Source organism: Canis lupus, chromosome 20 (assembly GCF_011100685.1).
Source record: "Canis lupus familiaris isolate Mischka breed German Shepherd chromosome 20, alternate assembly UU_Cfam_GSD_1.0, whole genome shotgun sequence".
Lineage (NCBI taxonomy): Eukaryota > Metazoa > Chordata > Mammalia > Carnivora > Canidae > Canis > Canis lupus.
The window spans coordinates 57,322,305-57,346,461 of NC_049241.1; the positions used below are offsets into that span (position 1 = coordinate 57,322,305).

Here is a 24,157-nt window from a genome sequence, read left to right on the forward strand (position 1 = left end):
CTCGCTTCGGCAGCACATATACTAAAAAAAGGCCGCCTGCCTGAGGGGGTGGGGGGCAGACCTTTTCTCCGCACTCAGAGAACAAGCCAGCGGAAGGCTGTCCAGGCTACCGAGGGCAGGAGCAGCCGCAGGAGAGCTGAGTCAGCACCAAATCCAAGAGGGGGGAGAGGGAAGCAAGGTGGAGAGGGGAGGTGAGAGCCCCCAAACCCTGCCAGCTGGGCAATTCCCTCCCCTTCCACAAGAAGAAGCCAAGGCTCAGAGAAGCACCGAGACCTGTTCGGAGCCACATGCAGACGACCTGGACTCCTCTGACCAAGCTGTCACTGCTTCTCAAGTCTTCTCGAGGTGCTCGCCGTGGAGCCACGGAGGGCAAGGCGGGGTCAAAGGCAGGTAAGCCCAGAGAGCACAGGTGGGGTGGCCTGCCTGGGGGCCCACCCTGTGAGGCCCCGCCCACCCCGGCAGGTGCCGCACTCACCGGATGGTCTCGATGATTTCATGAGCAGCATCGTGGTGTTTGTCCTGAAAGACAAAGGGACAGGGTTTACACCCTCCAGTGGTGCAGGGTGCGGGGACCCGGCAAGGCCAACGGACAGCCCCAGCCCGGGGCATGAGAGGCTGCTCTGGGACCCCTGCCCACACTGGACACACTACCCCTGAGGAAGACCTGTTCCAACGGCACTCCATCCCGCAGCGGGCAATGGGGAAGGGGCCTGGGATAGTCTATGCCCTGACCCTCCTGTCCCCACCCCGCACCCACCACTCTGCTGACCCCCACCCGCACCCCCATGTGCTCCTGCAGCCTGGAAGCCACAGTCCTGGCTCTGACTTACTGAACCTCTCCAAGCCTCTGTTTTCCCATCTGTAAAATGGGGAAACACCAGTAACACAACAGTAGCGTGGCCGTCCTCCCATAGGAACACAGACTAACCCCACCACTGATCAGGACAGGTCCCCACCATGCCCGCTGCACAGGGCTCACCACTGCTCCTTCCTCAGAGGAGGCAACTGAGTGATCTGGGCAGCCAACTGACTCCAGACCTTGCAGAAACCAGGACCAGATGTCCCGAGAGGCCTTTCCTGGCCCTGTCGCTCCCTGATACAAGCTCTGGAGCACTCCGCCACTGCTCCACAGAGGGTGTATACACACCCTGCCATTTGCACCACCTTACAACAAACGCCTGGGGGCAAGAGCCTGGGCTGGGGGGGCCTAGAGCAGTGCCTCCCCCACATCCTTCAGTAAGTGTCAAAACAACTCTGAGTACCCGTGTGCCCTAACCTTGCTTCCATAGGGACAGCTCTATCAGGATAGAATTCTCACAGAACAGAGCTCGCCCACTTCACGCACGAAACTCCGTGGCATTGCAGAACTTCCAGGATTGTACAAGCAATGCACCAATTCCAGAACCACCCTCATCACCACAAAAAGATATCCTGCCCCCAACAGCCATCACTCCCCAGCCCCTGGCAATCACTAATCCACTTTCTACCTCTGTGAAAGTGCCTGCTTCTGGACACTTCACATGAATGGAATCACACATTGCATGGCATTTTGTACTAAGCCTTATTTTTATTAAGGCCAATGAAGAACCATCCCTTCAGTGTTCTTAATAATGTCCTCCAACTAAGGATCAAATGACAAACGTTACTTGCAGTCCAGTTATTTGGATGTGGCACGGCGGGGGGACAAGACAGCAAACAGGCAGCCGGCTTGGGTGGCACCGTGCAGCCCAGTGGACCCAAACGAGGGGCACCTGACTGGCAGCATCAGCACGATCTGTCAAGTCAGAAACTTGGGCTGGGGACTGCCAGTGGGAACCAGCGGCCCCAATATCTCATGTCAGAAGACATATGGCAGCAGCTCTGCTGGGCACGTGAAGACAGCTTTGGCCCAACTTCAAAAGATCTGAAAAGAACGACGGGAATTGGCAGGAAGGAGAGCCGCCTCGCAGGCCCAGCACTACATGCACTCGGCCTTCTGACACAGGAGCCCCGGCTCTATTGGTGGGCCATGCCAACCTGCGCAATACCCTCTGGGTCCCAGGGAAGCGGGAACACACCCACTGCTCCGATTCACTGGGAGGGTGGACAGGAGTGAAGAGCTGGGTGACCCCACAAGGGAACATAGCTTCTCTGCTCATCTTAGCCTCTTCTTCACACCTCCTGCCTCACCAAATGCTAAGCCCCTCTCACCTGAGCACCAGCGGAACCTTCAGAGTCCCTACAAACCCCTCGTGGGCATTTCCCTACTATATCGTGAGACGTTTGGCACTATATTGTGCTCGGACGGCTTGCCCAGAAGCCCACGCCACTGAACACCAGAGTGCCCCATGAAGTGCCATCCTTCCACATAGCTTGACCAGCGGGCGTCCAGGCCCATCACTGCGCTCACCTATCAGCTCAGCCCGTGGCCCTCAAGATCTACACCTGCCATCCAGGCAGCAGCAAGGTGGGAGATCTGATAGCCACAGCAGTGGGAGTGCCCGACACACACATGGAAGTGTGTAACATATCCACTGAGCTCAGGTGTGCCAAGCCCTCTCCATGTGCATGGCCAGCAGTCCATTTTGCAGATGGAGACACTGAGCACCAACTTGCGCAGAGAGCCACAGCTCTCACGAGGCAGCGGTGGGACCTGAAGCAAGACCAGGAGACAAGTGGCACCCAATGCTTTGGTGAGGAGGGTGCAGGGCAGAGGGGAGGCAACCACAGTCCCTGCCTGGCAGCGACACACCCACTCCCAGAATGATCATGTTAACCTCCGCTTTATGGAGGTGGGGACAGGTAAGTTGCACTTCATCCAAATGAAACAAAGATGCTTCCAAGGACAGCATCAAGAAAGCGGAAAGACAAACCACAGAATGAGAGAAGAATTCTGCAAGTCCTCTCTCTGGAAAAGCATCTGTGTGGGTCACAGGCATGCCTCACTGGGCTGCACTGTGGAAACGGGGTGCTTTTACATGCTGAGGGCTACAGCCCCCAGGACGAGCACATCTATTAGCACTGTCTGTCCAACAGCAGTTCCTCCCTTTGTGTCTGCATGTCCCATTTTGGTAATTCTCACAGTATTTCAAACTTCTTCTTGTTATATTTGCTATGGTGACCCGTGATCAATGATTCTATCTCATTGAAAACTCAGATGATTAGCACTTTTTAGCATAGTGTTTTTTCTTTAAGAAATATACATGGTCTCTTTTTTAGATGTCCATCATACTATTGCACACTTACTAGATACCATACAGCATAAACATGACTTTTATATAACTGGGAAACCAAGTAATCCCCATGAGTCATTTTACTGAGACATTTGCTTCACTGTGGTGGTCTGGAACCAAACCAAGACCCCCGATGTGTGTACATGGGACTCGAACAACTCAAAATAAAGACAATAAGGCCATTAAAACATGAACTGACACGGTCACTGCTACAGAGAAAATACTCCAATGGCCAGCCTGCAAGGACACAAAAAGACGCTCCACCTCCTAAGCCAGAAAGGGACACAAATCTAAACCGCAAGAATGGCTAGAGTCAAAATGATGGCCACTAAGTGTTGGGGTGGGGAAAAAAGAGCCTTCACACCTGGCTGGTGAGAATGTAAAATGGTGCAGCCACTGTGGAAAGCGCCCTGGCAGTTCCTCAAATATTTAAACAGAATTTCCATATGGTCCAGCAATTCCACTCCTAAGTACACACCCAAAAGAAACAACATACATCCACACAAAAATCTGTATGCGCACTCAGAGCAGCAGCATTCCTAACAGCCAAAAAGTGGAAATGCCCCAAGAGTGTCCATCGACAGATGAACAGAAAAACACAACCTGTCCACCAAACACACACATCACTCGGCTGCGAACAGGAGTGAGACTCCCACACACACCACCCTGGGAACAGACCCTGAGCCCACAACGCTCAGGGACAGAACCAGACACAGAAGGCCCCACGGGGTGTGAGTCCACATGTGTGACACATCCAGGATGGGCTTGTCCCGGGGAGGGGGCTTGTTGGTGCCAGGGAGGAAAGGAGGATGGGGTTTCTTTGCAGGTGACAGAAGGTTCTGGAATTGATAGTAGTAACAGTTGCACAACTCTGTGAATATTGCACACTCTAAATGGGTGAATTGTCTGGTATGTGAATTATACCTCAAAAAAGCTGTTAGCAACAAAAAAACATCCAAAAAGTGATGCTGCCAATCATTAAAAGCACTCCCTCACCCCAGGAGGAAAATATTGCGTTTCTAAGACACTCAAATGATGCCCCTACTGTGCTGCTGTCCTGCAACGTTTAACGAAATTTGATGAAACCTAGATTCACAGTCTTGGCAGGAGCTTACCTGACTCCCGGACTACCTGTCCTGAGAAGCAGACAGGACACCACGCTGTGTCACGGGGTCTACAGAGGAGACCATCAACTCACACAGCACAAGGACAAGCAGCTGCAGAGGTGATGAGCTGCAGACATTAGTCTGGAACTTTCCACCAATTCTCTCTCTCTCTCTCTCAGATCACTCTCTCTAGGGAAGCTGGCTGCCAGGTCATGAGCAGCCCCACAGAGAGGCCGATGCAGTAAGGAGCTGAGGCCTCCCTCCCGCCAGCAGCCCTGCAAGGGCACCAGCATGACCGGCTCATCTTGCCCCCGTCCAGCCTTCCTATGTGCTGGCCTCTGTGCTGACGGGAGAGACCCCTGCGGCAGGACCACCCAGCTAAGTCAGCTCTGGGATTCCTGACCGCAGGAACCATCAGAAAATAAATGCGTGTTGCTTTAAGCTGCTCAACTTTGCTTAATTTGTTAGGCAGCCACAGCTAACCAATACAGATTTTGCGTCAAGGCTGAGAAGCCAGTCTGGGAGCACTGCCTAGGAGAAAAAGTTCTACAGTAACGGGACTTGACGGTGATTCTAGAAATGCCTGTAACGGCAAGGGTCTGTCTGACTCAAGTCAGCACCGTAAAGCTACAAAACAAGCTGCAAAGCCCTGTGAAGCTCCTCCCGAGCGCAAGGTAGGGGCAAGCACGCTGACAGCAGCCCTGAGCAGCCGCTATGCAGCAGACCCTTGCCAGTGCGGGGCTCACACCACTCCGCCCGTCCTCACAAGAACCCGCCGCAGCCTGCCAGGCTGACTCGGCTCACACCACATCCCGTGGACCTGGAAAGGCAGAGGTGCCTGGAATTTGATCTCATCTTGTGAGAAGATGAAATCCAGCTTTCCCAAAGCTTTAAAAGCAGAAAAAGGGAAGAAAAAAGTTTGTAACTGTGACTCCAAAGGTTTCAGAATGATCCTTTTAGGGACTGGCCAGCTGCCACTGGCAGCCCTGAGACGTGTAATTTAAGATGCAATGATCACCATAAATGATTCAGAAAGTCCAACCTCTTGGACACGGGCTCTTCTTAGTACTCCACAGGCCTTCAGGAGAGAGACCAGAAGCTGACCTGGAAAGGTTAGAACAGCCCCTAGGAAGCCTGGATTTATGAGCAGCCCTTGTGTTGTGACCCAGGGATACCCACCCCTCCTCCATCTCAGGAGCTCTGGAACCCTGGGTCTGCGCCCCAGCCCCAGGGTCCCTACAGCCCACCCACCCCCATTCGCACACACAGCCCACATCCCCAGCCTGGCGCAGGCCACAGCAGGACGGTGTGTTTGCTGAATTGGGGACGGACCCTCTCTTGTACCGCGAGTTGCCTCAGAACATCCGCAGGGAGCAGCGGGAAGACGTTCTTCCACATGAGCCCTGCTGAGCGAATGCAGCTAACTGGGAAAGTGGGCGGCGAGAGGCCCTCTACTTTGGGGAGTCCGTGAAAACAGCTACGACAAGGACAGCATGTTCCTGCCTCCAACCATACGGCGCGGAGGGGGACAGTCATCACATCCGGAGCAGACACAAAACTCCTCGCCAGCTCCGGTGGCCCTCATGTCCTCAGCACTGCCCGGCAAAGACGGTATGAAGGGAACACGTGCAGAGGGACAGAGCGTGGGGGAGACCCCGGCTGTCACACTAGCCCAGCCCAGCCCCCTCTCGTACCCCGAGGACAAACCCGAGAGTAAGCACCCAGGACAGCAACCCCAGGTCTGGCTCTGCCACCAGCCTGTCTCCAGCAGGTGTGCAGTTCCCCCTCTCAACACAAGGAGTGTGGACAGGAGCGTCTTTCAGATGCCCTTGTGCAAGGCAATGAGCCCAGGCTCCCGAGCACTTGGACCTCCTTCACTCTAAACGTCCGCACAGCTGGAGGGCTGTCTGTGCTGAGGGCGCACGGTGAGAGGCGGGGTGCAGAGGCAAGAGGTGAACAGAGGAGCATGTGCACAGGGAACCCGCCCACCAGCTCCATTCTCCTGACTGCCGTTTGCAACAAGAACGACACCCAAAGAGCACCCTCTACCCCCAGCAGGAATCACAGCGGGAGGGCAGAAGCCAAGAGGTCCTCTGAGGCAAGGGTCCTACACTGCGCCAACTGTCAGAACCCCCGGGGAGGCTTGTGAAGCACAGATGGGGCCCACGCACAAAGTCTCAGATTTGGCAGGTCGGGGGTCTGGGAATCTGCATTTCTAACAAGTTCCCAGGTGATGCAAACGCTGCCAGCTCCAGGACCCACTCTGAGAGCCACCACCCTGAGGAACTGTGGACTATATTCATGTGCACTGTGACACAGGAATTGCCGTGGACAGGAAGCTGATGTGCAAACAGCCCTGAGGAGTAGAGAAGGACAAAGAATGAAGGTGGGTGATGGCACACAGCAGAAGGTCTGTGTCTGTCTGCCTCGGTGGCAGGGCTTTGACCGTAGAGATTTAGTCGGAGGAGTGAAGAAAGACACAGTGCAAAATCAACAGGCGACCGGGACACTCGATCCAGGAAGAAGACCAGAAGGCCGTGGCTACAAAGCCCAGTCAGGTGGAGAGCACAGGGCCCAGGGGCCTGGCTGGGGTGTGTGCCCGCACACCTGGTACCAGGGGCAGGAAGCAGCATGATGTGGCACCTGCAGGACCTGAGAATCAGGAAGGGAGAGGCCTTCACGTGAAAATGAGCAGATGCAGGAGCGGCTGCAGACAGCCCCAGGTGTCTGCACACCCCCAGCAAGGGAAGAGCAGGGTAGCAACAGTAGGGTGCCTGCCCCGTGGGCTCTGGGAAGGCGGTGGAAGCAAGCCCCGCCAACCATACCTGAGGATGAGACAGGCCACCGCCAAGGTCGCACAACAGCCGCAAGCCTCGTATAGGAACGCAAACCCAGAGCGCCACGCCAAGCCAGGGCCATCACAGGCGGGGGAGCAGGCACGGCCAAGTGAGCTGGGTCTCCAGCCAACACACTTCACAGAGTAAGAAGCTCCACAAAGACACCAACACGGAAGCACTCCTGGGGTGCTGGAGGAGCCAGGTGCTAAGACACAGGGAGCCGGCAAAGAACGCAATGTTTGTGCTCCCTAGACGCACGTGCTAGAGCCCTGGCTCCCAGTGGAATGGTGTGAGGACACAGGGCCTTTGGGAGGTGACTAGGGTTAAGTGAGATCACGAGGGTGGCACCCCTGCTGGGATTAGTGCCCTTGCAAGGGGATGAAGGGACCAGAGTTCTCCCTCTCTGTCCCGTGGGGACACAGGGAGAACGTGGGGCCAGGACAGGGGCCCTCCCCAGGTACCGACCCTGCCGCACTGTCATCTGGGACTGCCGGCCCCCAGGACCGTGAGGCATCAGTGTCTGTGGTACCCTATTGCTGCAGTCCGAGCAGCTGCGACAATGGCCCGGGGCACAGACTGTGAAGAGCCAGCTTTCACAGGGTGACCCAAGAGGAGAGGGGGCGATGAGGAGCTGGCCTTGGAGCAGCGGGCCCCAGCCAAAGGCAGGGAGGAGGACGCACGTGGAAAGGCAGCAGCCCCAGCAGAAGCGGCAGCTGGGAACGTGGGATTCCAGCCGGCTCAGCACCCAGGCCCTGAACCTCGCTGCCCATCACCCGGGGAGACGCGGGCGGGGGGCCTCCGTGCCAACCACCACGCGGGGACACCGGCCCTCCGAGCCGCGGCGAGGCCCGGGCAGCCCACAGCTCCCCGCCCGGCTTCCAGTGCAGCTCCACGCGACCGCACAGCAGCCACGGTCCTCCCCTCGACGGGGCTCTGCGAAGGAGCCAGCTCCTCGGACGCATGGCGGGGTCCAGGGCTGGGGCGAAGAAACACAGGGGGAGCCCGGACATCCCGCACACCAGGCAGCAAAGATGGGGCTGTGGAAGGGCGCAGGAAGGCCCTGGGCCCAGGAGGAAGCCTGGAGGTGCTCCCAGGGGCCAGCTCAGAAGGTGAGCGAGAAGGTGACCAGACTGGACCCAGGAGTGAAGGCCACACGGAGGCTCTCACCGTAAGTGAGTAAGCAAAAAGCAGAGCAGGTCTTCCCAGGGAGGAACTCCCAGGAGTGGGATGCAGGGAAGAAGAAAGGCAAGGTCCCCAGGGTCCTGGACAGCCTCAACACACCCCTCCCTGGGGCTGGACAGGGGAGAGACCTGGCACCGTCACCCCGACCAGGGCTCAGGGTCAGCACCGTCTGCAGTGAGCCGAATGGACGCCAGTAGCCTCAGGGGATCCCCGAGGAGACAGCGTCCAGCCTGGGGGACTCCTACCATGGCACGATGGCCTCCAGCCCCACACAAGGGCCCCCTGCAGGGTGGGCAGGTCATGACAGGCACCAGCTTGCCCTTAATTGTGAGGGACTGGCACAGGTTGTAGCTGAGGACACAGGACAACTGAACAGTAAGGAGACCCTGGGCTGGACCTAAGCAGACACGGACACGGGGAGAGAGAGTCAGGAGCATCCTCAATGCTGAGCCACGGCAGGGATCCTGCTGCCACGGGCAGCAGAGTAAGGGGTAAGGAACTCTCTTCTATTTGTACACCACTCTTCAGTCTAAAATCCTTTCCAGGAGATCCCTGGGTGGCTCAGCGGTTAAACGCCTGCCTTCAGCCCAGAGCGTGATCCTAGAGTCCCGTGATCTAGTCCCACATTGGGCTCCTTGTGGGGAGCCTGCTTCTCCGTCTGCCTCTCTCTGTGTCTCTTGTGAAAACAAATTAAAATATCTTAAATATAAATAAATAAATAAATAAATAAATAAATAAATAAATAAATAAAATCCTTTCCAAGTGCAAAAAGTTGCACAGGAAGGTCAGACAGAAAGTTCTCCAAACGCAGACAAACCAGAAAAGTGCTTTCAGGGTTTGCATGTGCTCTGCGCACATGCATGGCGCTCGGCCCACTATCAGCCTGCGCTCAGCTCACCCTTGCCCTCGCCCTTGCCCTCGCTCCTACCCCAGAAGGTCTTCCTATCCACCTGATAGAAACACTGCCTGCTGCCTCCTTACTTGGCAGGAACACTAGAAAGATAAACATAATACAGTTAGGGGCACCCAGCCGGCTCAGTCGGAAGAGCATGCAACCCTTGATCTCAGGGTCGTGAGTTCAAGCCCCACGTTGGGCCTAAAGGTTACTTAAAACAAACAAACAAAAAAAAGGCGTATTTGCAGTCTTTTGAATATATTAATGATTCCACTCTTCCCCCTCTGAAACTTTATATTCCTCAACTCAGAAATAAGGAAAACATATAACATAACATCCACATTAAAGAATATACTAGATCACAGTCTGACTCTGTCTAAACATCTCAAAACTCAACATGGCCAATTTGCTCTTAATAATCACTTTAAATTTCATCCAAAACCTGTCCTTTCACAGATATTACGACACGGCCCTGTGACAAAACAAGCGTTCATTCCTAATCACTGTAAAACGGAGAGTGCCACTCTGGTCTCAGTTCACGATTAAGCTACGCAGTTAATTTATGGTTTGGTCTTCACATGGCTAATTCAAGCATTTATAGTGATAGCACCTTTTCCAGTTCAAATAAGCAAGAACGCAGAAATAGGCACCATATGTACAAGCAAGTGAAGAGCAAAAAACAGTAAGAAGGCTGGGGGTAGGAGGGTATTAATCCACCCTGGAGGTCAGCCTGGAGGAGAGGAAGGTCAATGTGCGGTGCCCAGAGCAGGCAGGAAGACTCTGCGAACTCCCCTGAGGCAGAGAACAGCTACTGATGGTGGTCTAGGAGGTGAACAAGGGGTCAGGTCTGCGGTTCACACTTATCCTTCAGGATGGAGTGCAGAGCGGGGCAGGGCGAGAAGCGGGGCATGAGGGGCTGGGCAAAGATGGTGGCTCAGGTGCACCAAGGCCGCTCCTGTTCAAACACGGTTACCCATCTCCACAGCATTAAACCAAGCAGGGAGCCCTTCTGCAGGAAGGCTTGCAGTCTGGAAGGAACAGGACCGCAGATGGGTCTTGTAATCTCTGTGCGCGGCTCCCTCCTTTGTAAACCGGAGCCCGTAGGGACACACCTATGCTGAGGAGCCCTCCTATCTGAGCCAGTCCTTCTCCCAGACCCACTCTCAACTGTCTGGGTCTTCAGACACCACATAACCACACAGCGAGACATCTGCGCGGGGGAGAAATCTCCCAGCTCACAGCCCTGGTGTCTACGCAGCAATGGTACCCCAGGGGGCTCTGGGCCTGCTGTCCGTAGCAGGAGGCGGCACAGGGAGAAGGTGACAGCGAGGCAAAACATCCCAATTACGCAGAGACCCACACGGTGACTATGGTTACACTGGGGCACCTGCCTGGGGTGTGCTGGTTCCTGAGCTGAGTGACGAGGAACAAGCCACTACCCCGCGATGAAGCATGGGATCCGTGAGAGCAGCAAATGCGCTCCCAGTAGCTGCAGAAAATCGGGTTCACCCAGTCACTGGTTTTGAGCTTCACTAGTCTTAAGGACTAAACTTAACGTGGCCCCTGAAATAATGTCACACTGCAAAGGGTCCAGAATAAGGGCAGCTGATGCTGCTCAGATAACTTCTCTCGGGGGAGGAGGGTGCCAAGCCAACCACTCACCTGTGACGCATCCTGGCTCTCATGGAATGTTTCTGCTCTGTGACGACAGCCAGCAATGACTCACCAGGAAGGAGGCCTGGGCTCCCGCCACCACCTCCGCCGCACCCCTCTTCATGGGGCCATGCTACCCAGCACCAACTGTGACCTGTGCAGGCCTTGCAACAAACAAGGCTTCGCAGAGGACAGGGCCACATCTAAAAGTACCTGGCCCACCATACCTGCAGCCCCCAGTGCTACAGGGCAGGAGAATCCCGCCCAACACCATCCCAGCAGCACGCCCGGCCTGTGGTACGGCCATTAGCACAGGATCATGAAGAGGCACTCCACTGAAAGAATCAATACACGAGACCCTCCAGTCACAGCAGAAAGGGCCACAGGGATCCAACAAGGCCAGCCCTAAATACAGCTTGGGGTGTAAAGAGGGAAAACCAGGGAGGGCATGCTGAGGAAAGCCTGAGAGCAGTCTGAGGGGCCAAGCACAGGCTGGTATGGAGGCATGCACGCCCACCCCGCCGCTCAGCCCAGCCAGAAGGCCAGAGCAGCCGGGCCCATCAGACCTCACTGAGGCACCAACTCAGTGGTTCACAGCCCCGAGTGCTGTGCTAGGAGGTCTCCAACAAGCAGGGGGTCTGGAGGAAGGAGCCCCCACAAGGAAGGAGTGTGGAGCTGCGCCATCCTAGCAGCACCCACTGACCACCTAGTCCATCTAGTTAGGGGAACATCACTTGGCCATAAGCAGGAGCCAGGTGCCCACACATGCCACCCTGGGGACGGACCCTGAGCCCACACGCTCAGGGAGGGAACCAGACACAGGAGGCCCCACGGTGTGTGAATCCACATGTGTGACATGTGGCTCGTCCACACATGGGGAGGGGGCTCATTGAGGCTCGGGACAGTGAGTGGGGTATGAAAGCTGATGAGGATAAGTTTCCTTTTGGGTGATGGAATGTTCTGGGACTAAAGATGGCAGTGGTATGACCCTGTGAATGGACTAAAGTCCAAGGAACTGTACTTTAGATGGACAGATGGAGTGGCGTGTGAATTATAATGCAGTAAAGCTGTTACTTATAAACAAAAACCACAAGACCCACCGCTGCCCCTGCATCCTGCTGACTGTCCTCCTGGCCCCTCCCTGTGTCTCTTTCTCAACCAGCCCTTGCACCTGGCCTCTGTATTGGCACACAGGTCTGGCAGACAGCCCCGACCCCAAACCAGGTACTACAGCCCAGCATTCGCCCTCAGAGCAAGAGCAGACCAACCTGCAATGAGCCACATGCAGATCAGGGGAAACACAGAACCCCGTTAACCCCTTAAGCAGATCACAGCAAAACAACCGTCCAGAGCAGAAACCAAGCCCCCTGCGGGCTCCTGGTGCCCTGCAGGCCACGCTTCACCCCCACTAGCTGTGCCCCCTCTATCCCTAGCCCTACCACAAAGCCCAGAAAGCCCTGTCCCTCAGCGCCCCCAAAAAAGTATTGGGCCTTTAAATGACAAAGTGTTGTCTGAGCGAACATCCATCACTCACCCCTGTCCGCACCTGGAGTGAACCTAATGCTTTCTAGGCATTAGCCCACACACCCCCACGACTAGCTGAGAGGAATTCAAGCCGCACCCGAACCCTCTCTAGAGAAGAGGAAACTGAGGCTTAGGGTGGTTGCACAATAAAGCACAGAGCCCTTGACCTCCCGACCTCCACTGGCAGCACCCCAGATGCTGAGCAACGGACAGGAAGAGGGACCGGTGCAATGCAGGGGAGAGGGCCTGAGAGGCAGAGGCCAAGGAACAAGGCCCAAGGGCTTGGAACTAGAAGGGTGGATCCAGGCAGGTAGGGGAGAAGACTGGATGTGGTCAGGAAGAGGGGTTAGGGGAGCAGAGGAATGGCGAGGCACTGAGGGACATACCAGAGCCACACGTGGGCCGTGGAGTGGCAGAAAGACACACACACACACCCCCGAGATGCGGCAGGTCCTCGGCAAATACACAGAATCAATGCCATGGGCTTGGGCTACGGGGAGCCCCTGCCAGTGGGAACGGCAGGGACAGCTCAAGGGGACAGGGAAAGCAAGAGACAGTCTTCTGCAAGTACAACCCTGACCCAGAGAAAGGAAACAGGAACATTATTCCCACAGGCAGGGAGCCCCAGGCACACTCTGCAGGGGAAGTCAGGCAGAGTAAGAAGTTCCCCAGGAGAGAAGTATGGGGCCAGGGCCCAGCACTCCCAGAAGCAGACTGTCAGCAGTGGGCAGGTCCCTGTATTCAAAAGAGAACCCCAAAATGCTTTGTTTCTTGTTTGTTCCAATACCAACGATACGCTCATCTTGCTCTCTGGTTGTAAGATGTCACAACTGAGGGAAGCTGGATAAAGAGAACACTGGACGTCTCTGTTATTTCTTTTTTCTTCTTAAGAGTTATTTGAGAGAGAGAGAGAGCGCGCGCGCGCACGCACATACACGCATGAGTGCACTCAATGGGGGGGGGGGAGCGAAGCAGACCCCTCGCTGAGCACGGAGCCCAACAAGGGGGCTCAATCTCATCACCCATGACTACATGACCTGAGCTTGAACCAAGAGTCAGACATTTAACTGACTGAGCCATCCAGGTGCCCCTGTTCTTTCTTATGGGTTCAAGTGAATCTATAATAATCTTGAAATTAATAGTTTAAGAAAAAAGGGGGAGAGCTCCCAGGGGGAGACTAGGCAGGCCGGTCCCCTGCAGCCCTGCCACCGCCTCCCCTCATGAATATCCGAAGTTCCCACTCCCTGGGTCTCCTACCCATCTGGAACAGGGGACCTGCAGGCATTTGGATCCTAGGGACCAGACTATGAAAACTAACAGGCACATATGACATAAAGGCTTTCCCGATTGTCCCGCCCCGTTTAAAGCAGCTACTCCGCCCACACAAGGTTGGGTAAGGGTTAATCTGCCTTCCACCTGAGTGCGGATTAGGGAGAAGGCTCACACAAGAGGAGGTCAGCGTCAGAAAATATTTTCTGAGTCACAGGGAGGCTCACTCTGGCCGCCCACTTCAGCTACTACTCATCGCCCTGCATAAAGGGCATGACTGCTCAGAGGGCATTCATCAGAGAATCGTGGGCTCCCCAGAGGAAGCTGTAGGCGGGGACAGTCACGCTGGGGCTGCTCCCCCGCCCACAGGCTTAATAAGTCATGGAGGGGATGGACCACTCCACACGCCCTCGCAGGTTCTTGCCCTGCTGCCAGAGAGCCAAAAATACCACCACCTCCCTTCCAGTTGAGACCTGGTTTTCCCACCAAAAGCAGGGCCATGGTGAGCTGCAGGCAGGTATCCTAGAACTTGAAGTCATGGAAGGAGCAGAACTCAGCCTGCCCCCCTCCTCCTATTTATCAATTTCCCAAAAACTCTATTTCTGCCTATTTGTCAATTTCCCCAAAAGCCTGTTTCTGACTGTAGGCATTTCCCAGTGTGGGTGGTTGTGGCTGTCCCTACTTCCTCCCACAGACGCCCCCACCTCCAAGAAACCACCCATACCTTCCCCAGGGCAAAACCAGGAGCCCCTCCCTCCAGGACCACCTCAGCTGACAGCCATCTCTGCGGTGGCAGCGTAACTGCCAAACTTTTGTGTTTATAGATCACCTACTTCCCTACATTTATAAGTTTCCTGGGGATGGGAATACCATCTACTGCCCTCTGCATCCGCAGGGACACTAAGTATCCGGTAGGTGCCGGCAGAATGAATGGATCCATGAACAAACAGGCCCCGTCATTTCACGCAGGCAGTCAAATGATAATCCGATCTTCTGAAAAGTTAACTTACGAAGCTGTCCGTTTTCTTAACGTGTTCATCACTGAATCGTCACAAAACGAAGCCTCCTAAAAGGACTGCCCCTCCCTCTTCATGAGAAGGCAAACTTCCTCCTCAGCAGGGATACAGAAAATTAACAGACTTCACTACAAAGCTGTAGCAAGAGCGTTGCTTGCCACTGCAGGGAGCTGAAGACTTTGCGGGGCCCACCTGCTCACTGGCCTGGCAGTGGACAGCCACACCAGGAAAAGGCCTGCGACGCCAGGCAGAACGATGCCCTCCCCTGCCAACCGGGGGGCCTGGCCGGTGAGGGAAAGACACTCCGTAGTTCAGAACCACCGACCCCTAGAAAGCCAGGTCCCGCCAGGTCCAACACAGAAGGCCTTATTTACAACAGGCACGAACCGCCGCAGCCTTGCTCTGCTCCAAGTTAAAAACGGTGATGATGGATGGGGATGATGCGGCTGCCTGGATGAACTTTCACCTGGGTATCCAGAGCCTGGACAGTGGGTCCCGGGGCGTTTCTTCACCCTCCCAGGACTCCGCAACGCCGACCGGGGGGGATGCACAAATGTCGCACGCAGCCTCACAGGCCTCACCGCCCTGTCCTCCTCCTGAACGCTTCCCAACACGGAAAGTCAAGTTCATGCAGAAACCTGCCTCCACATGCTCGTAGCAGCTTTATCCCTAACCACCACCCCCTACCTGCAAGCATCCCCATCCCGCGCGCGCGCTGCGGCCCAACACCACTGGCCAGCACAACATGGAAATGAAAAGATGGGGCTGGACACGGCCTTCCCATACCCACGGCAACACGGCTCTGCGCAGCCGAAGCAGCCAGAATCAAAGGCTGCCAGCTGCTGATTCCGTTTATCGGACTTTCTGGAAAAGGCATAGGGACAGAGAGAGCGGCGGCACCCGGCAGCAAAGAGGCGAGCTAGCTGGCGGCAAGGGGCGGCCGGCCTCTGCTGTCTGCTGGGGATGCATCTGTCAAAACTCCCAGAGCCGCGCTGGGCTAAAGAGTGACCGTGCTGCCTGCAAGCTGAGGATGAAAAAAAAATAATAATAAAAATAACAATAATAATTCGGTTTTAAAGAATGCGCCGGCCAGCCAACGGGCGCGTGCGGAGCGCTGTCACTAGGGCGGAGCGGCGGGGGCCGGCGGGACGGTTGGAGTTTTGAAGGTTCTCCCCAGTTTCGTCACCTCGGACGTCGGTCTTCCCGCCTTGCGCAGGGCTCGGGCGGCCGGACGGACGGACACGCGCGCGCACACGCACAGACACACGGACACACGGGCGCTGCCCGCCGGAAAAGCCAGGGCCCGGGCTCGACCTCGCCTCCGGCCGCAGGAGGAGCAAAAATAGAAAAACTCCGGCGCGCGCGGCGGGCTGGAAGCCGCGAAACCCCGCGGCGGCGGAGGGCGGGGGCCGCCGACCCCGACCCCGACCCCGCCCCCGGCCGCCGGCGCTCCCCAAAACCTGACACCCCCGGAGCGCGCGAGGGCCGCGGCGCGCGGGCTCCCCCGCCGGGCGCCCCGAGGCCCCGGCCCGTCCCCCCCCGCGGGTCCCCGGCTCCGCAGCCCGGCGCCCCCCGCGCCCGCGCCCGCCCCGCCCCGCAAACGGCCCTCGGGCGGGGGCTCCGCGGGACCCGGCGGGGGCGGCACTCACGTAGACCGGCAGCGGCCACGGGTAGACGGCGGGCTCGGCCCCCACGGGCGACTTGAGCCTCAGCTCCAGCTTCTCCCCCATGTCGGCGCGCGCGGCCGCCGCACCATGCTAGTCGGGCGGCTGGGGGAGGGGCGCGGCGCCGCCGGCGGGGGGCGGGGCGGCGGGCGGAGGAGGGCGGGCGGAGCGCGGGAGGGCGGGAGGCTGAGGGGAGGGGGCTGGCCTGGGCCTCGGCCGCGCCGCCGCCGCCGCCGCCGCCGCCGCCGCCGCCGCGCTCCCGTCCGGCCCCCGGCTCCTCTTTGTGGTCACAGGCCCGGGGCCTCCAGCGCCGCCGCCATCTTGGGCCGGCGTGAGGCGAGCACAATGAGCCGGGGGCCGGGCCGAACCATTCGCCGCGCGCGCGCGGGGGGGGCCGGCGCGAGGAGGCGGCGCGCGCCCGCTGCCCCGCCCGCCGCGCCGCGCGCGCCCCCCCCCGCCGCCCGCCCCGTGGGCTCGCCCGCACGCACGCACGCACGCACGTCCTCGGCTGCCCTCGGCCGCCCCCGCCGGCCCGACGCGGGGACCCGGGGAGACCCCGCGGGCCGGGGATGACAGGCTCGAGCCCCGCCCCGGAGGAGCGGGGGCCCCTCCCTCCGCGCGCCCGGGGCCGCCGCGACTCCCGCCGGGCCGGGACGCCCGCCGCGCGCGCTGGACGGAGGAGCGTGTGCGGGGGGCGCCGGGTTGCCGCTCGCTCGGTGCGGCGGCCTCCGGGCCCTGGCTGCGGCGTCGGCTCTTCCCTGCGGATTTTCTGGCTGGACGTGAACACGACTCAAGTCCCTCAAATAGCAGTATGTGCGGGTGTATAATACGGAGCTGTGCGTTTGTGCGTGTGCGCCATGTGCGGTGCAGGTGTCTGCTCACAGGCGTGCGCGTGTCGCGCCCGTGTGTACCTATGTTATCCGTGCAAGCCTGTACACACAGCGCGTGCCATGCCTGCTCACCTGTATGTGTGCACACATCTACATATGCACCTGCGTGCCGTGCATGCCTGTGCCTGTTGTGTACGTGTGCATATGTCTGCACATGTGCATTGCATGTTTTATGCGTGTGGGTGTGTTGCACGTGTATACAGGCCGCATGCACACCTATACGTCTTTGTGTGTGTGTGTGTAGACGCGCACGCACAGACTTTCTACGGATTCTCGCGTGTCTGGAGAACCCTGATACACCTGTTATAATGGAGCCCCCGCTATGTGTCAGCAAGGGAGCCACACACACCTGCCCCTTCGGTACCTCCCTGAGGTGTCACAGCTTCCCAGGAGCGCAGGTGATGGTGTCCGTTCTTGCCAGGTGAGGAGCCTGAGGCGCAGTGACCTGCCCAAGGTCAGGCAGGTGGAAGGTAGAGCTCTGACAGCGCCGCAGTACCGCAGTGGCCGCCCGATGCAGAGGGAAAGAGGCGAGGTCCGAAAGACCAGCTGCAGTAGCTTCCATTTATTGGAAGCTCTAGACCAAGGCCAGGTAACCGAGGGCATTAGAAGTCAGGACAGTGGTTACCCCAGGGGTCAGAGGGGTTACGAAGGGACATTCACCTGTGAGAAGGTATCTGTCCTGCACTTTATGTAGGTCTGTCAATACAAACCTTTCTAAAAACAGCCCTGGTTGCTCTGCAGAGAATGGGTCCGAAGTTTGGGTGGGGCGGTAAAGGAAGAAGCAGGAAGAGGAGTGGGGGGGCCAGACGGTTACCCAGGTGACAGGGAGGGAGGGCTCCGGAGAGGGACAAACCTCCCATGGATCACACAACCAACCTGAACTTTGTGAGCTCAGGACAGCCTGCCAGGCCCTAGAGACGAGGGTTAGGGTCCCCAGCCTGAGGAACCCAAAGCCCAGAGCCACCCCTTGTCCTCCCAGGGTGGAAAGCCAGTCAGTCATCTCGGGGTCCCCGGCTCTCAGGCTATTTTTAGCTTCCATCCGTCCCATAGGACACAGAGGCAGCCAAAGCATGTGTCTCAGGAAACACCCTCTCTTCCTCCTCCCTCCTCCCGCCTCCTCCATCTAGTCCCCTCCCTCCCCTCCCTCTATCTATTATCTACCCTCTCCTTGCTGCGCAGAGACCCCCGACCAGGGACCTTTCAGACGCTGACTCCGGCAGCCAACCAGAGTGGCCACAGACAGCTGCTTCCCATCCCACCCCTCCCCTGCCTGCCCCCCACCATCTGAGGGATGTCAGGCCAAGCCCTGGAGGAGTGCGACCTTGGCCTGGGGCCATCAGCACGTGCCTTTCCCCTGCTTAGAACATTCTTCCTAAGACTCCTCCCTCTGCCATTAGTCTGGTTCTCTGTTCACATCCTCCAGAATCTTCCTGGACCCCACAGACAAGGTGGGGCCGCAGAGTATGCTTTACACCTGCTCCGTACCCACAGAATTCCAATCCTGGCCCACCCTTCCCTGCCGGCTGACTTTGGGTGAGTCTCTGAACCTCTGCTGATTTCCTCATTTGAGCAGCTGATGCCAGCAGTCCCTGCCTCAGGATGTTTGAGAGGGTTGAGTCAGTTACCACAGAAAGTGCTAGAACAGTGCCTGCCTGGTACAAAGAAGTTATTTGCCATCAGCATTGCTGTTGGTACCGTTACAGTGGTTCGTAGGGTGACCTGCCATCCAGTTTGCCCAGGACTGTCCCAGTCTTGGCACTTGGAAACATGGGGAACCCCTCTGTTCTGGGCAGAGACGGCTCATTAGTCTACTGAGCATTTAACTTCCACCCCCACGCAGCTGGAAAGGAAATCTCTCCCACCTGCCTTCCTTCCTGGGAACCTTCACCCGTCCACTCATCTCTTTGCTCACCTCCTTTATTCGACAAGCATTTCTTAAGCATCTGCTACAAGGCAGGTCCTCTTCCAGATGCTGGGAACATAGCAGCCCGGACAGTGGATGGAAACCCATGCCCTCACAGAGCTCGCGTCCCAGAAAGGGCAGCAAACGATAAGCTGGTAAGACTTAATTTAGCATGTGGGGATGGTGCCGAGGAGACCACCGAAGAGAGGGAGAGGGAGAAGGGGCAGCTTTAAATGCAGGTCCTGAAACGAAAGGGGCCCACACGGGCTGCCCCAACACAGCTGCTCTCACCTCAAGCAATCCTGCCCCTCAGGGGACACTGGGCCATGTCTGGGGACATCTCTGCTTGTCACAACTAGGGGTGAGGCTGACATCGAGTGTGTGGGGCCAGGGATGCTGCTCAAACCCCACAGCGCCCAGGACACCCCCCCAGAGAACAGCCTGGCCCCAATGTCAGCAGTGCCGATGGGGAGACTCTGCTCCAACATTATTCTGACCAATTAGTTCCCCTAGAATCCTGCCAGGGCGGGGACTCCATCAGCCAAGGGACTGCACCCTTGGAGGTGATGTAGCGAGAGGCAGCCAGGCCGGGCTGAGACAGGCCCTAGGGATGAAACGACAGGCGTGTGCGCCCATCCACATGGCCCTCAGAGCTGGAGAGGTAGTGCCGGCCCCCCACACACTACAGACTCTGTCACCCGCCTGGGGCTGCTAGCTCTTTGCAGAGTCACCTCTTCTGGCCACAGAAGTTCCCCGGAGTCGACGCTGAGATCAAGGACTCGAGTGCAGGTTGATGATTTGAGAGGCGCAGAGAAGAGCCTGGCATGGGGGAAAGTGGGAGAGGGAGAGACAGGCGCGCTCTGCCACCAGCGGCTGCAGTGGGACCCCCACCCTTGCACAGGCACTGGGGATATGCAACCGCAGAGCTGAGCTTGAGCCCACCAGGGGTCAGAAGGGCTGGGTGCCCGGAGGGGTGAGTGTGCTTCGTGCCCTGAGCCATGCACTTAGACACGGCTAAGACGGTAACTACACTTACATTGGTAAGCATTTCATGATGTATATAATTTTCAAATCACCTGTACACCTGAAACTAACACTATAGCATGTTAATTATGCTTCAATAAAAAATAACGTTTACCATCTTAATCATTTAAAAATTTTTAAGCATATTTTATCGCAATTATATTTAAAAAGTGGAAGCGAATATAATCATGATAACCAGCTTTGCAGACAAGGATAGGCCTCTGTCCCAGAAATATAGAACCCCCTGAGAACCCTCTCTCGGTATTCCTGTTGTGTCATTTGCTTTGTCCTAGGGTCAGTGAGATCACTCTTGGCAAGAGTGGGTGCACGGATGCATCTGTGTGACAGGGAAGGAGGATCACAAATCTGTATGCCAAGTTAAAGGTCATCCAGCAGATGAAACTTTAAAAAGTGTCCTCATGGAGAAAGATGGACACGATAGGTTGTATTTAAAAGAGCAGGGTGCAGATTAGCATGATGAGCAAGTTCATATTTGTATTTAAATATACATATATACGTATATAGGTACGTAAACATACTTGCAAATACGTTGCTCTGTAGGTTAGCAGTTTGGACCGAGCCCAGATATTTCTCCTGCTGGTCTTGCCTGGGATTTATTCACATACATGTGGCCATTCAATGGGCCAGTGATAGGCTGGTTGGTTTAAAGGGCTTCAGCTGGGCTGGCTCACCTCTACTTTCTGGTCTCATCTTCCAGTAGACGAGCCTTAAGGTGTTCTAATGTCAGTAAGAGGATAAGGATGGAGGCTTCCAGGGGCACCCGCGTGGCTCAGTCTGTTGGGCATCTGAATCTTGGTTTCAGCTCAGGTCATGATCTCAGGGTCGTGAGATCGAGCCCCAAGTCAGGCTCTGTGCTCAGCGTGGAGTCTGCTTAAGACTCTTTCCCTCTGCCTCTGCACCTCGCCCCTAAAGTAAATAAATGGGTTAAAAAAAATAAAAAAGAATGGAAGCTTCCAGACCTCTTGAAGTTATTTTGAGAGACTTTAAGGGCACATACTTTCTCTTTTAAAGAGGGTTGGCTTAGGATAGGGTCTAAGCCAGCCCACTTTCTTATTTTTGTAAAGTTTTATTGGAACACAACCATATGCATTCATTTGCACATCAACTACCACTGCTTTTCCACCACCACTGCACAGTTGAGCCAACATATTGACTCCCTGGTCCTTTACAGAAAGTGTGTCAGCCCCTGATATGAGGCACAAGCACACTTGCCTCTTGGAATCAGCTGCCTTGCCATGCATGCCTACCACGCATGCTTGCAGGGGGCTGGGGCAGAGCACCCCCGTCCCCAAATGTAACACCCCCTCAATTTTCCTGCACCATTTGGCTCCAGGGGCTGTGGTTTGCTGATCCTCTGGTTTAGGTTATGGGAGCTCAAAGCACAGCAAACAGTGGATTACCTCCCCATCCTTCACCCCATGCAGGATCCCAGCCCTCCACTCTGTAACTCAGGTATTTTCTTCTAGTGGAAATTTAGCTCATGACCATTTCCACTACACTGATGGCTTTTATGACACACCCCACAAGGCCCACAAATAGTTTTTTTTTTTTTTTTTTCTCATAGTAAAGACCAACAAGCACAGGATAACATCTGATTGCCAGATGCTCTGGGAAATCTCGGTGAATTCACCAAATTTTCCCCAGCAGGGAAATGGTGAAGCTGCCAGCTGGTGGGGGCCCACTTTAAAGTCAGAAGTAGCAGCAGTAATAGGAGAGAACGGATTCCTTCTGCTCCAGGATCCGGGTCCCTGTACCTCGGAAGCCCAGGGTTTTCTGAGTTCCCTGCAATAAGACTTTTTCACAACTCAACCATTTCCAATTATTGAGCACTGACTGTATGCCTGGGCTAAGCCAAGCTCTCTATACACAATCTCACTTGATCCTGCAAGGACCCCGGGGGGGGGGGATATTCTTTTTGTATCAGTTTCCTATGGATGCTGTAGCCAAGAACCACAAACTAAAACAACACAAATTGGGCAGCCCCGGTGGCACAGCGATTTAGCGCCGCCTGCGGCCCGGGGTGTGATCCTGGAGACCCAGGATCGAGTCCCACATCGGGCTTCCTGCATGGAGCCTGCTTCTCCCTCTGCCTGTGTCTCTGCCTCTCTCTTCGCTCTCTCTGAATGAATAAATATATAAATCTTTAAAAAAATAAAATAAAATAAAACAACATAAATTTACTGTCTTACATACATTGTATCTCTGGAGTACTCTGAGTAAAGCACCAGGCTAAAACCAAGGTGTGGGCAGAGCTTTGCTCCATTCTGGAGGTCTAGGGGGAGGATTCATCTCCCTGCCTTTTGCAGCTTCTAGAAGCCGCCAGCATTCCTTGCCTCATGGCCTTTCCTCATCTCCAGGGCCAGCAGCAGCTCCAGCTGCTACTTCCCTGACCATCTTCCACTTTTAAGGAGCCTTATGATTACCTTGAGTCCACCCAGACAATCCAGGATAAACTCTCATTTTAAAGCTAGCTTGTTCACAACTTCAAATCCATCTACAACCTTAGTTCCTTTTGCCACGTGACCTAACATTTCCATAAGTCCTGGCGATTAGGAGGTGGACATCTCTGAGGGACATCTACTTTGCAGGTGAAAAAAAAAAAAAAAAACACTCAGGCTTGGATGGGTTTAGTGATTACCCGAGTCACAAGCGGCTAGTCATGGTTGAGCTGGGTTGGTCTAACTCCAGAGCCCAGCCTGTTAACCAGGGCTGCGACGTGCAGGATGCCAAGCGCCTGTGGGCAGGAGGAAGGCAATGCAGAGCTGAACATAGGATTCAGAAAAGCAGGAACCCAGTTTCTCACTAAGGCAGATCTACTGGAGAGCTCTCCACCCCCCAATAAAGTTCCTGGGGTCTGAGGTTACATCTCTCTCACCCACTTTAGTCCAGGCTCCTGCATCCCTGCTCCGCGCCCACCCCACCCCCGGTCCCCTCGCCCGCCCCAGGCCCCTCCACACACACTCTGGCAGGATTTGGCCGTTTAGCCTTTTCTGGGCAGCTTAGAGCTCTCCGTGGTACTGAAACACTCCCCCCATGCCCTCCCCCCCCGCCCCCCACCGCTTCCCTTTCACAGCCAGGGGGTTGGGTCTCTGCTGTTCTAACTCCTACTTGTCTTGCTAACTACACCCCAGGACTCCGTTTTTTTCCAGGTCCTTACTGGGCCTCGAGTTGGGGGGTGGGGTAGAGAGGTAGTTCTAGGGCAGCCCAAGAGCTTAGAGCTTTCCTGGAACCTCTAAATATTTTCACACTTGGAGAGTCCCAACCGATGAGCAGTAAGCAGATCTGTGATTGAGGAGAGCCCTCCCTTTACTGACATATCTCTTAGGAATTATGCAAAGCACTCCTGGACAACCTCAAGTGTCCAAGTTTTGGCCTCTAAAAATTATACCAGTTGTTTTGAGCATGCTGATTCAAAACAAAGGACAAACAAACAAACAAACAAAGAAACTATTCTGTTATTGTGACCACGTGGCAGCCTCCAGAAACCATCTATCTCGTCAAGCACATAGGATTCTTGGAGTCTGCTGGTGCTGCTGTTGCTGCTGGTTTTAATTGTGGCAAAATACACATAACATAAAATTTGCCATTTTTAAGTTTACATTTTGGTGGTATTAAGAACATTTGCAGTGTTGTGTAACACCACCATCTATCTCCAAAACCTTTCATCATCTCAAGCTGAAATTCTGTCCCCATTAAACACTTACCTCCCCCAACCTTTGGCTCCCACCACCTACTTCCTGACTCCAGGACTTTCCCAATTCTATGTCATTTTTGGTTCCAGGATCCCGTCCAGGAGACTGCATGATATTTAGTGGTCATGTCTTCTTGAGCTCTTCTTGGCTGAGGCAGTTGCTCAGATTTTCCTGTTTGTTGTTTTTTTTAAAGATTTTATTTTAAATATGTTTTTTTTTATTTTTATTTATTTATGATAGTCACAGAGAGAGAGAGAGAGGCAGAGACAC

General features: G+C 55.7%; 1 protein-coding gene and 1 long non-coding RNA gene across 6 annotated transcripts in view; one reads left to right on the forward strand and one right to left on the reverse strand.

Annotated features, from left to right (window-relative positions):
• DOT1L (DOT1 like histone lysine methyltransferase) overlaps positions 1–16,461 on the reverse strand; it is a 65,038-nt gene extending 48,577 nt beyond the window's left edge. For 2 of the 4 annotated variants that reach the window (XM_038567902.1, XM_038567901.1), the window contains exons 1-2: positions 16,344–16,461; positions 476–519 (exon numbers count right to left, since the gene is read on the reverse strand). In XM_038567902.1, coding sequence (XP_038423830.1) covers positions 476–519; positions 16,344–16,424 — 125 coding nt within the window. In that variant the 5' untranslated portion in view covers positions 16,425–16,461. Of the gene's footprint in view, positions 1–475; positions 520–15,480; positions 15,605–16,343 lie in introns of those variants that run through there. The other 2 variants (XM_038567904.1, XM_038567903.1) reach the window with 2 other exon arrangements.
• Positions 16,462–17,027: 566 nt separating this feature from the next.
• On the forward strand, positions 17,028–22,274 carry LOC106560149. 2 transcript variants are annotated; one of them, XR_005375242.1, is made up of 3 exons: positions 17,028–17,167; positions 17,670–17,837; positions 18,428–22,274. It is a non-coding gene; the product is annotated as an uncharacterized LOC106560149 (long non-coding RNA). The 2 variants fall into 2 exon arrangements; XR_005375241.1 differs by lacking the exon at positions 17,028–17,167 and having other exon boundaries at positions 17,174–17,837; positions 18,428–21,647; positions 21,760–22,274.
• Positions 22,275–24,157: the final 1,883 nt, after the last annotated feature.